The sequence below is a fragment of the Calidris pugnax genome, unplaced genomic scaffold, assembly GCF_001431845.1.
Source record: "Calidris pugnax isolate Ruff unplaced genomic scaffold, ASM143184v1 scaffold17, whole genome shotgun sequence".
In the NCBI taxonomy this organism is placed as follows: Eukaryota; Metazoa; Chordata; class Aves; order Charadriiformes; family Scolopacidae; genus Calidris; species Calidris pugnax.
Genome location: NW_015090794.1, coordinates 742906 through 755658, shown reverse-complemented (window position 1 = coordinate 755658; position 12753 = coordinate 742906). Strand labels below are relative to the sequence as shown.

Genomic DNA, 12753 nt, shown 5'->3' with positions numbered 1-12753 from the left:
AATGGTTTCCTTTTCAGCAGTTGGGTATTTTTGACAGTAGGGTCTCACATGTTCTTCACTGCTCTGTTTTGCCACAACTTGAGGGAAAAATTAATTTGCAAAGAGAATACAATCCCTTTTGGGGTAAGAAACAGCCAGCACCCGCAGAAAGGCGATGCTATTGTGGCAAACAGCACTCACCTCCTGAAAAAGCGTAGACATTTCACAGACCAGACATGAGCTGGGGCTTTGCATTTCACATTTGTGCCTGTCGGAGAGGAAGAAATCTCGCAGCAGTGGAGTGTGGGTAAGTGCCTGGACAATACAGTTCATAAAACATGTGTTCCCAAGATTGATTAGCCCTCGTAGACCTATAAAGACAGAAGGGGGAGGGGAAGCATAAGTGTTATCGAGCTAACAAAACAGTATATTTATTTGCATCTTTATATAGTTTTCACAATATTGCCAGAGTTATTGTCTATGTACAGCTCCAAGTACACAGTTTTACGTTTTTTAGGTAAGCTATTGATTTTGATGTACCCAAGTCACAAAGTTTCTGAACTACACTGGGATTTATTCTATAATTCTCTGAAGAAAGTAAACCTCAAAGTACACCACCACCAATAGCATTATTTTGCAATGGCTGTTTTACCACACACCACCAAAACATGCCCCCTCCCCAAGCTGATACCAAAGTGCCATGACAACAACTGGTTCAGTCACTATAGAGCAAACCCAATACATTTAAATACATCAACCAATAAGTTTTCAGGTAGTTTAAAAGGCTTTCCCTCATGCAGGTCACAAAGCCAGAATAAGGCTTTTGTACTGTTATAATGCAACAATCATTTTTTCTAAGAAAGGCAGCAAAAAAGACTGCCTCGACAATGACATCCAATGCAGATTTAGCATATCCTTTTTTTTTTGTACAAAACCCAAGATCCAAACAAAACAACCTTAAAGAGAAGCTCTGAACAATACTAGTTCCACACTTGTTTTAGCTAATTTAAACATCAATCTACAGTACAGATCAAAAAAATTCAACTTGGCATAAGAGGATTCATCACACCTTAAGTCAAACGTTCAGTAATGCCCAGAGACGATTTCTTGTGCTTGGAAACCAAGATGCTTAAAGGAAAGCTCTTTTGTTGCACAACAGAAGAGAGGTTAGGAGTGGGGAAAGCTTTTCAGTCATTTGCAAAGTCTAAGCGAGAAGAAAAACATGCTCAAATCCTTGAGTATTCTTCCAAAATGTTAACATAATACCACCATACAGGAAGTGCTAAATGAGAAGAGCATTAGGTGCACAAGAATGCTTATTTTTAAAACAAAAATTTACTTCAAAACAAGATAAAAATGCATTGATAGCTACAATTCCAGTATTAATTTAAAATTAACGTAGTCCTCTTCTGCAATATAAACAGGATTACTACACAAACAGTGAATGAAAAAACAGGATTACTTGACCGAGAACGAAGAATTTCCTTGCCATTCCATGGGGAATCAAAAGAAAAAAGGGAAAAAAAAGTGTCAGCTGGCAATGCCGTGGTAATTAAAAATGGTGCAGTTCCCTTGCAGTACACCAGATAGTGCTCAAAGGGCTCTTTAGCATCTTTCAGCAGGAGGAGGTGTGGTCCGGTTGCTATGGTTACCAGAGAGAAATGGCACTACATCAGCTTGAACTGCATTCTGAGCTGGAGGCGATGGACACACAGCCCTCCAACATTATTTTTCCTGTACCTAAAACAACACCCTCCTCCTTCCCACAGCTTCCTATCGCGTCTCTTCATCAAAGCGCAGGACAAAGTTTCTCATTTTATTCCAGTAACTTTTACTGGGCAGAAAGCTATTGCAATTATTCGCTTTATTTTCATGCTGGGAGGCAACAAGTGTATGCAGAACATCAGCAGAAGTGTTAAATAGTTAATTTGTTGTAGCAGCTTGAAATATGGTGTGGTGCTTCGGCTTTGTACGCAATCCTATTCCAGTCTCCGGTCTACGCGTCTCTGCAAACGTCGTCACAACAGAAAGGTGTTCACACTGTGCAAGTGGAGAAACGTGGAGAACCTCTCCCCTCTATTTTCCATTTAAAACGTAGCGATTTTATTTAAACAACAGACTGTGTACACAGAAACCTGTAACACGCCTGAGATGCACCAGGGTATTTTGAGAAGCAGAAGGGTCTCTCCGGAAAACTCAGTCCCTCTGGTCATCACCAGAATTCCAAGTCAGGCTGCACGCTGCAGAAGACTACTGGAAAAATCAGAAGTACATCTAGAGACTCACCCTATCACTTTTCTTCTCAGTATCTCACAAGTAAAAGCAAACACATAAAGGCAGCTTTTTGGAATGATTTATTAAACATCATTTGTTACATGCCTGTGGTTGGACCTTCTTTTCCCTGTGCCCGCAAGAATCAAATCTTCCTCAAAGTTGCAAAGTTGCCACCAGAGGACTAGTTATAGGTGTCAACCTCAGACGGCTCTTGGTTTACTTGACTCGCTTGGTCTTTTGGTGTCAGTTTTTTACGGGTCTAAAGGCAGCGCTTTGTAGGCAGTGACTTCACTTGAACGCACCGAGACAAAGTAACCTGCAAAACAGACAAGGCTGCAACGTGAATACTCCAAACCCTAATAAAAAAAAATAAAAATAAAGAAAATGGTGAACGTAGCAAAACATGAGAACTTACTCGGCTGAAAGGGGAAAAACGTTAAAGAGCATACATCAATTGTATCCTTGAGGGAGCAATGACTGCAGCTGCCTCGCTCCTAAACTGACGTTTGAAATGAAACAGGTACGATGGGCTGAACTACAGCTACGACACTGCCTAAATAATTGCAGCATCTTGGAAAACATCAAAACTTGATTTATGTAAACTAAAGAGCTGACAGAACTCGGAACAACACATCCTCTTGCACTTATATGGAAAAAAATGACTTTTGTTGGAAAGTAGCTAAAAATTTAAGTCTATACAACATTCTTAGTATTTTATTGACCAGAATGCAAGAGACTTGTGTCTGCCACACCTATTCCCTCCCCATTAATAAAGCCTGGCAATATTTAACTGGAATAATGAGCTTTGCAACATGTGGGTCATAAATTAACAGAAAAATAACATGCCAAACCCTCCAATGCAGCAAGGGCACTTCTGCCAGCACCTACAGCTGTCTCCACCAGCATCCCATCAGTGGACTGTGTTTGTACAGAGGAGTGGGCTCAGTGTCTAGGATTGCCAAAGGGACCCAACCTCTAGTAATAAAGCTGTGGTGGTACTTTGCAAACTTCTGCTGTGCTTCACAGCGTTATCTTTGCTTCTGCTTTTTATGAACTGTTTCTGAAATGAGCAGGAGCAACCAGCGAGGTACTTAATAGATCCTATACACAGATGTGTGCTCTTGGGGCAAGTGGTCAGCAGAAAAGCACTTTTTTTACTTCTGAACCATGCTGATGTCAATGTAAGTATTGGAGTAAGTTAATATTGCTGTCATGAAAAAATGTTCGTGTACAGTATAATTATAAAAAATAAAATACTCTTTGATCATCATGCATGGTCTACGACCACTGCTGTCGTTCTGTCACACGGACAGGGAGGGCAATAAGCAAAGCAGCAAGAAATCTACTTCTGCAGTGCCCTGAGCACAGGAAAACCCATCTGGGAAATTCTTTTTATGTTTGGTCTCAAAACTAGGTTCTAACCAGCTGGCTTACCTTTGTCAGCTTCAGTTGGAGTAAGTTAATATTGCTGTCATGAAAATATGAAAATATGTTCGTGTACGGTATAATTATAAAAAATAAAATACTCTTAAAGTACATGAAAACCCATCTGGGAAATTCTTCTTATGTTTGGTCTCAAAAATAGGTTCTAAGCAGCTGGCTTACCTTTGTCAGCTTCAATTCTTCAGTCTTCTTCCAGTAACAGCCTTTGTTTTTTCAAATGCTTTAAGTAATGGATTTGTGGGACTGGGCAACAAGGCTTGTTGTGATGCAGGGAGATCTAGAACACTGGTTCTGCAAGTCCACCCACGCAAGCGAGATGAAAAAACCAAAACAAGATAAGGAAATTCCACTTCTCTGTGAAATGCAACCATACAGCTATTAAAGGTGGGGAAAAGGGGGAAACGAGAGGACCACACATGAATACAAAATACAGAAAAACCAATCTGGCGCCTATCTGGCTCGCCTGGAAGAGGTTCTGTTTGTCTCTAAAACTGGGCTTCATGCTGGGATAGGAAAAGACAAACCAGTCTGAACAAATATTACCACACAGAAACTGTGATTTATTTGAATGAAGGTTCTGGAAGCACAAACATAGGTCACTATATAACGCAACTTTGTGAGACAATCAGAGTATCATTCAAGATGCACTGAAGCACAGGCAGCTTCAGATCCTTTTTACATTAAACACCGGTTGGCAACACCTTAGAGTGATTTTTTTTTTGTCCCCTGGCCCCAGCTCTCCCAGTTCCCCATCTGGTGTTGATGTTTCCCTGAAGCTCCATCAGACAGCATCAGAAGTCAGTGCAAGCTGAGGAAGTGCTCACTGAAATATTTAAAGAGAGTTCAACATAACCCTTGGAAAAAAACAGTGAAGCGTGAAAATGAAGAATTTTGGGGTTTCATCCTATGTTCATCAAGAGGAATTGCAACATCATTTAAGAGCATCTTTCTGAAAACGTATTTCAAAAAGGAGAACTGCCCCACTTCTTAGCACCTAAAACTAAACCCAAATTCTCTCAGCTTTCACGTTTCAGGTGCAGACCATAACCATACATCACCAGAATGATCTGTTACACACACACTGTGCCCAGCCAGGGCAAGATGCTGCTGCTCCACTCGTGTGCCAGAAGCAGCGTGGGTTTGCTAATGGGGTTAGTGACAGCAATTATTCTCAAAAGATAATCCCTTTTGGAAGAAAGAAAACCTACTCATTTCCAAAAGCAACAGTATGCAGATACATGAAAGTCCAGGTCTACACAGGAAAATGCATGACATCATGACACTTGTGATCGTGTGAGTTCTCAAAAGAAAAAAGAACCATGCAGTTTTGGTGAATCTATTCCACATCGCTTCAGTTGAACCACCCTTTCTCAGTGGTGGCATGAAATCCACACGTAACTGCAGAAGCAGAAACACTGAGTCAAATGTATTAGAAAAGGATTTTTACAGAACATTTTTTACAGACTTACCAATGATACACTCAGGTATTAAATTATTTTGACAACAGTTTAAGAAAAAGCTACATAAACTTCTGCCGCAGCCAAGTCAAATGAAAAAATATCAACCACAGTTGTATTCTTTAAATTCAAACAATTTTATAGCTTTGCTTTTGATTGTGTGAAGAATTAATTTCTTTTCCTTTGTTTATTCCTAAACGGTACAAGCAAACAGTTTGCCCACATTAAGTTCATATTTTAATAGGAAAATTTTGCTATGAAATTCTCAAAAGCTATCTTTAAATTCACCTGAGTTCTGCAAACCACGTCTTGTATCTTAGAAGTGATGGAAAAAGTACCAGGCAAAAGCATGAATTTATTTATTCCGCAACAAACCACCGTACTTACGTATTACGCCTTATTTATATTGCAGAAAGGTATAGAGATGGAAACCAGGAGTTTTGCTTGGCTGATTTTTAAACACTGCAAAGATAACAACTCAAAAATATCACAGACCCCAAACAGCTTTGATGAAGAACACAGGAGGATGGAGAACATGAGCTGATACATGGCTGTACTGAAAGGAGGGCTTTCCTACAGACTCTGGTTCCTCTTAGAGGAGCACATACAGAATAGAAGTGTATGAAATGGTTGGGGATTTCCCCACCCCCTTTAACATGTATTTCAAGAGTTAATAATATTCTGTTGGTTTACAGGCCACAGCATCAGTACCGCTTTGAGAAGACGGAGTAAGTTTGGGGAAAGAATTTAATCAAAAAAGTTCTCCAAGTGCAAACTTTGAAACACCTATAAAATTCAGAGTATGGTCAAAATCAACTAAAACCTCTGCCTAGAAGGAAGTTAAAGCCTATCCCCACGGCACAATGATTTCATGGCAAGTTACATACTTGCACACAACTTGCTGTTCAAGTGGAACAAAGGTGGTCTCTCACGGTCTAAGACCATGAGGTCAGGAACAGCCTCGCTGACCTTTCAGCTTCATGGTGAGCCTCTCAGTAAGCCTGGGGTGGACTTGCAGTTTTACTTCAGGTGAGAGGGCACTTCAACAGACACTGACATTAAACCTCATTCAGAGTTCCTTCAAGAAGTCAATAAACATTTTTGTCAGATTTTAAGCTTCTTTTATGATACACTTTTGACTTATGCCCCTCCATCACCACCTCAGAAAAAATCCTGGTTAATAGTGGACCTGTCAAATACCTACAATAGGAGTAAGTTAATGCAGTGCTGATTAACGTAGCTTATGCTCAAATAAAAGCCTGAACCAACAGCAAGACTACTCTGATAATCCAAAAGGATTTCCAAAAAGGATAAAAATTCAGAAGGTACAAGAGCCAAAAGAAACTCAATAAAGAAAATGCATAATGCTAAAATAGTATGACCCACTCAAGATGCTGAGAAGTTAAACTGCCGAGCTGCAAGCAAGACAACAGACGTTTGCAAGAGTCTAAGCTTGAAAACACCGTGCGTCCCTACACTGAACCTTTCTCAGTTTTACATGATCATCAAGCTACAGAAAAACCCCTCATTGAACAGAGAAAGGAGTAGGAAGGGAAAATGGGTATGTGGCTTTGGAAGGCCAGACTAAAACAATTCAGTTAAATGAATGAAAAAGATGTGGTGAGATCCCGATACATAAAAATAATGAGAAGCCACAAAAATGTTCTAGGAGCTCTCATAACAAGAGAGAACCTGGTAATATCAAAGAACATCACAGCGATGATGAGACCACCCTCTTCAGGTGGTGCTGAGCCACGAGATCGGGGCACGGAGGCTGCAGCACCAGGGTTCCAGCAATGGCATCTCCTCCTGGCCCCAACCCTCTCTCACCTGTAGGCTTCTCTCCTCACGTATTTAAGCATCCCCAGCAGATGAGCTGGGACAACGGCTTGAGTAAGTGCTTTCCAAACAGATTCACTGATTCAGATTGGTCAATCAGTAAAGCTTTTTTAAACAGAGTATTTTTCATGGAAACTGTAAGCAACTGATGACATGACATATCAAAGAAAGTAAGATAAATGCTCAGGGCAACAATCTTTCCTCTCTTGGTTACTTCTGAAAATGTGCTTAAGTTCCCCTGTGCTTGTTTTTCTGACTTGGCTCCTTTTTCTGCAGTAATTCAAGGTTGCCAGGTTACTCATTGCTCATTTTGAATCCTTCTAAATCTCTTCTGAAACAAACCACCTTTCTTGAGCTATACCATCACCACCACCCACCTCCCAGCCCCCTCAAGCTATTCAGTCACCAAGAGGCACAACCTGGAGAACTTCACTCTTTTGCTTCTACCTGACTTTTAAGTGAAACCTTTTAAATCTCAAGGCAGAAGAGAGCTCTAGAGTGGTATTTCTTAACTTATAAGAAGAGATTCGTGATACAGGTTTCCAATTTTTCTATATGTTATATTCAAAATATATTCAAAAACTATTAAATATCACACATATATGGTGTGTTGAATCCTGCAGTTGGAGGTTTGTAGGATGACAGGGTACATTATATTTAGATGACATTGTTAAACAAATTTGGATTTCTTTGTCCCATTTTAATTACAAATATTTTCATTTAGCACTGACAGAAGTCCAACAAAAGGCCAGCCCCTTCCATCCAGAAGCCCTCACAGACACACACACGCACTCTCGTGCAGCTGGAAGACACATTTCATTAGTTTAAATACTTGACCTGCGCACACATCATTTGGGGGAACCATAAGTTAAGTCCATTCTGCAGCGTTTTGGGATTTGACCAGAAAGTAAATTGATCTGTATTTACTGCACTGCTTACACTTTCCAAACACACAAGAAGAATGAGGTGGGGTTTTTTTTTTCCTTACACACACTGACCTAATGTTGGCATGTTTCCCCCACCACCATCCCCTCTGGAAAACTCTAAGATAAGAAGCATAAGAAAATTAATCTAAAACATGGAAGACGCTGAAAACAGAACCAGTCAGTATAATACTATCAAGAACAACTCCTGTTAATAGAAAGAAAATAAATTATAGGACTATTTCAGATATGCATTGCACCATAAACTACAGGTTTACCCACCCCTATGCAAACAGAAAGGCAATTACATCAGAAAAAGCTCTCTGGAAGGGAAAAAAATATATATATATTTTAGGAAAAAGAGATATTTGCATTCTAAATGAAAACCCATCTTTAACCTTCCAATTTCTGGCAAAAGGACTCTGGATCACTGCATTTTTTCCATGACTATTGAAATAACAGATTGCTCAATAGAAACCGGTTTGCTTATGAGTACAAAAGGAAATTGTCCTTGAGTTTCTTTCCAGTTGAAAATCCTGGAGTCCAGCTACAAAAGATGGTACACTGGAAGAAAGAAGTCTATGCCCTGAATAGTACCTGTATAGCAAAATCATCAACTGTTGAAAGAAACAGAATATAGTAAGTATTCCCCCTTGTATGGATCACCAGCACCAGAAGACAACAACTCTAAAGAGGGGTGAATTGCCCAACCCTAGGAAGTTCTCAGTTTCCGTAGGTCACTGCTGTACAGAGTCAGTGGAATTTATCCTCATTACTGATCAGTTTACCCATTAACACAACTTTAGCCAGAGGCAAAGATGGGTTGGTCAGTCCATTTAAAGAAATTAAGCAGTTTGCTCTATAGCTGAGTAACTAACAATTAAAAAAAAAAAAACCTAGGAAATAGATCCCATGCATCGAATGCAAGTTGGGACCTTAACTAGATGTTCTGCTATTTGCTTATTTTTCTTAAGGTACTCATTACTGCCCAAGGGTGGTTTTTCTTTTAGAAAACAGAGTCAGCTCCCCACCTTTCAGACTACCAAATGGTTCAAAAAAAAAAAAATCAAAACAACGCGTCAGTTCATATTTTCCAGTTTTGCTACCTGTAAGAAAAACAATCTCATGTTGAGTGTTATGACTTAAATGTAACACTTAAATGCATGTTCCAGTACTTCATTCTGCTTCACATTACAACTCAAAGTCTTTCTTTCCCACCCCCCCGGTAATTTCTGGCATACTTTTATGCAACTGGGCAGCTCTACAGTGACCTCAACATTCACAGGAGACTTTCCAGCTTTTTTTTTTTTTTTTATGCTGTGTTAGGATTGCCATTTGTAAGTCATTGGTTTTACTCTTTTTCTTCCTTAAAAAAATCCAAAAAACCATGAAAAGTTACTGGCAGGTGACATCCCACCTATGTTAAATTGTCAGGATATGTGCACGACGATGTTTGTAGCATCTGTTCAGCGGCAGAGCTGAACACGTTTCCTAGCATGTCCATGAGGATGATCTAGTTCACCCACACCACAACGTAAAAACAAAAAGCACAGGGTTCTGTACAGGCAAGATTAAGTAGTCCAGACCAAGTGAATGTGGTTACATTCTTTACACAACCAGATTTAGTGCCTCTGCACCGCGTTTCCCCAGCCCTTCTTGGAAGGCTCCTTACCTTGGGCACGGCGCCACGCAAACGTGTTCCTGCTGTTTACAGACCCGGGCTGACACTGCACACATTCATCCTGCTCCAAGCCCGAGCTGAATCTGCATCGACTCGGTCTGGATCGAGACACCAATAATGTTTTTCCAGCATTTAGTTTGTCCCCACCCCATTGGTTAAACGGGGAATTGACTGCATTCACTATTTTTATCCGATAGCTCCAGTGACATCACATAATATATACTTACAGAAAAGACAAGCTACATCAGGATAATGCCACCGTAATTGGGAGACAGAACAATAATTCAAGAGCAACTTGTTAAATGGGAGAAACCATCTGAAATCAATTAAATTCAATAAAAACAATTGTGAAGCAAGGAACAAGAAAAATTAAATGGACAAACACAAAATAAGGAGCAATGGCTATAGCAACTCAACCCGAATGACTTAATACTGTGCTGTAGTTCTGAGACAAGCAACATTTTGAAACTTAACCGGAATATGAGAAGGCCTGGGAGGTAATTATTCCTCCCTGGTGACAGGAAAACCTCAGCCAGATGACAGCTGGAATTGAACACCCCTTTTAAAAAAAGAGATCTATGCAAACTGGGGAGAAGTCAAGAATATGAGTGAAAATTTGCATGAAATTAATATTTTGAGACTAGAGAAACAACTGAAGAACCCATTGGTTGAGTTAATTAATTAAAAAAGATAGTGCTGATGGAGAAACAGCCCGGCTGACAATTTTCAAGTATGTCACAGGCCACTGCAAAGAGGACTGTAATTAACTCTTGTGGCCTACCAAAGCTATAATAAAAAAAATAAAAAAAGACTAAGCTCACAAGAAGTGAAATTTAATTAGATATTAAAAATAATTGTCTCACAGTTAGAAAACATTGCAACAGGGGAGCCTGGGACTCCCAGCTGTTGGAGTGGCTCCAAAAGCAGCTCTGGCATCCATCAGGAATGGCCTAGCACGTTGACCCCAACTCAGAAGAGGTGTGTGACCCCCCTCCGCCTTTTCATCCCACCTCTGCTCACACATCCAGATTAATATTACAGCACGATACAGAACACAGGAACGTGCTCTGACAGGGAGGATGAAGGTGAGGGTGTTTTCACACGACAGCTAAGCCCATCTAACAGCTCACTGATGGGAAAAGGGCTGTTTCCCCTCACGCTGAGCTGGCGTCTGCTCGGCTCCAGGGTGAAATGGTTCACCCTGCCCCTCAGGACAGAGAAAAGCACTCTCACCTTGAGGGGGTGAACTCATCACTTGCAAACCATGATGAGTCTTTTGACCCGTCTGAGCAGGTTCACATGGCTCCTCACAGGTCAGGATGAAAGGTCAGTGTCAAGAGGAGGGAGGGATACAGGAACAGTTGGTCTCTCTTAGAGGTAGCCAGCCCTCGTGTCCTCTCCCTGGAACAAGCCTCTAGCATGGCAGTTTTCTAAAAGCCATAGGCCAGGTAGCAAAACAGCGACAGCCCTAATGCCTGTATCCCTGTTCCTACGACACGGCTCTGGAAACCAAAATTAGCTGCCCTGCTGCCACTCAGGAAGGGATGGAGAACAGGTAATAGCTGCTGCTAGAATCAGGGCATCATTTTTAGACTACATAGGTATTCTGCGTATGAGCTTTTGCATTTGTGGCTCGATGCATTATTCATTCATTTTAGTAATGCAAAAAAAAAAGAAAAAAAAGTCAGAGGATAATGCAAAGAGATCACCTGGATCTGCTATTTCCATTCATTTCCTTTGTGTCATAGCTCCTAGTGTGTGTCGAGACAAGTTTAAGTTTGCAGCTACCAGCAGGGCTATAAATCAATTCTGGAGAAGCTCTGCAGTGTCCCTGCATCGTGCTGTACCTTCAATTAAAAGCACTCGCATAACATTTAAACACCACCGGACTAAAGGCTCAGCATAGAGAGATACATGTCTGTAACTTATTTAAATAAAGAATTTCTAGTAATGACATTGAAATAAATCAACAAAAAACAGATGAGAGTCAGGAAGGGTTACCCTTAACTTTGCCAGATTTGGGAGAAAAATGCACATTTCTAAGTCGTGACTACCAAAGGTGGCTTTACTACAGATTCTTCCTCAGAGCAACAGATTGGCCTTTCCACACATACTACCTGGACATGTGTTGTGGAAGAACCTAAGGAGAAGTGACATCCTTTGGAGCAAACGGAGCAAACAAGTTACCAAGAATATGATCAAACACAAAAAGCGTAGCATTTTATATTATTATTTCACAGATGAAACAAAAGCCTCAATCCAGACAATGAGTCCTGAGTGTACACAGTGTGCCAGACGCAGAAAGTACTCTCTGTACTGTACTTACAATATGTACATCTTCACAAACTAATGATGCCAAAAGAGGAGCCATTTCACAGCTCAGAGGAGTTTCAATTCCTCCCTGTATTTACCTGTAGGTACTTGGTGAGTTCAGTGGTGCCCAACCACTGCGTGCCCCTCATCCTCCAGAACAGCACTGACCGATTATGCTTATTTTTATTCCTCCAAGCTTAAAGCACTTCGAACAAGGCAAGTGATCTCTTTCAACGCCGTGGGCATTGTGAGCCAGGGTGTGAGGTTACAGCCTGTCATTTATTTTGCAGTAACTGTATGCCTGGGTTAGGACCAAGCACACAGCCGAGGCAGGAGCACTTGATGTCTTCTAAGTTCTCATCCTTCTGATTTGGTGGCAATTGGCTCATGTGTGCACACCCTTAGCTTGGTAAAATGAGTCAGCATCCCTAAAATACCTAGCAATGCAAACAAACAAACCTCTTAAGGTTAATCTTTCATATAGCACGGGTAAATAGAGAAGCTGTTTTGAGCAATACAAGAGACTGTAAGAATTTCTTCCCTGTGAATTTATATTAAGAAATGCGCTTCCAAAACAAAAAACAAAGTGAGTGGTTTTGACTAAGCCACTGGAAAGTAGATTGAATCTTCCACTAAAATCACAGGAAAAATAGCTGCAGAAGATCTTGAGAAGTCACTTAGTTTATCCCTCTACCACAAGGCAGAATTAATGCTACCTACATTATTCCTGACAAACCTTTCCCTGGATTGCTCTTAAAACTTTCCAGTGATGAGATCTTGCACTATCCTCTGATGCACTTGTGTTCTGAAATGTTCCAGTGTCATCTTGGTAAATAAATTAATA

General features: G+C 40.6%; 1 protein-coding gene across 2 annotated transcripts in view; it reads right to left on the bottom strand.

The window, feature by feature from the left end:
- USP22 (ubiquitin specific peptidase 22) overlaps positions 1–12753 on the bottom strand; it is a 71858-nt gene that overhangs the window by 27664 nt on the left and 31441 nt on the right. For both annotated transcript variants that reach the window (XM_014936518.1, XM_014936519.1), the window contains one exon: positions 181–350. In XM_014936518.1, coding sequence (XP_014792004.1) covers positions 181–350 — 170 coding nt within the window. The remainder of the gene's footprint in view (positions 1–180; positions 351–12753) is intronic.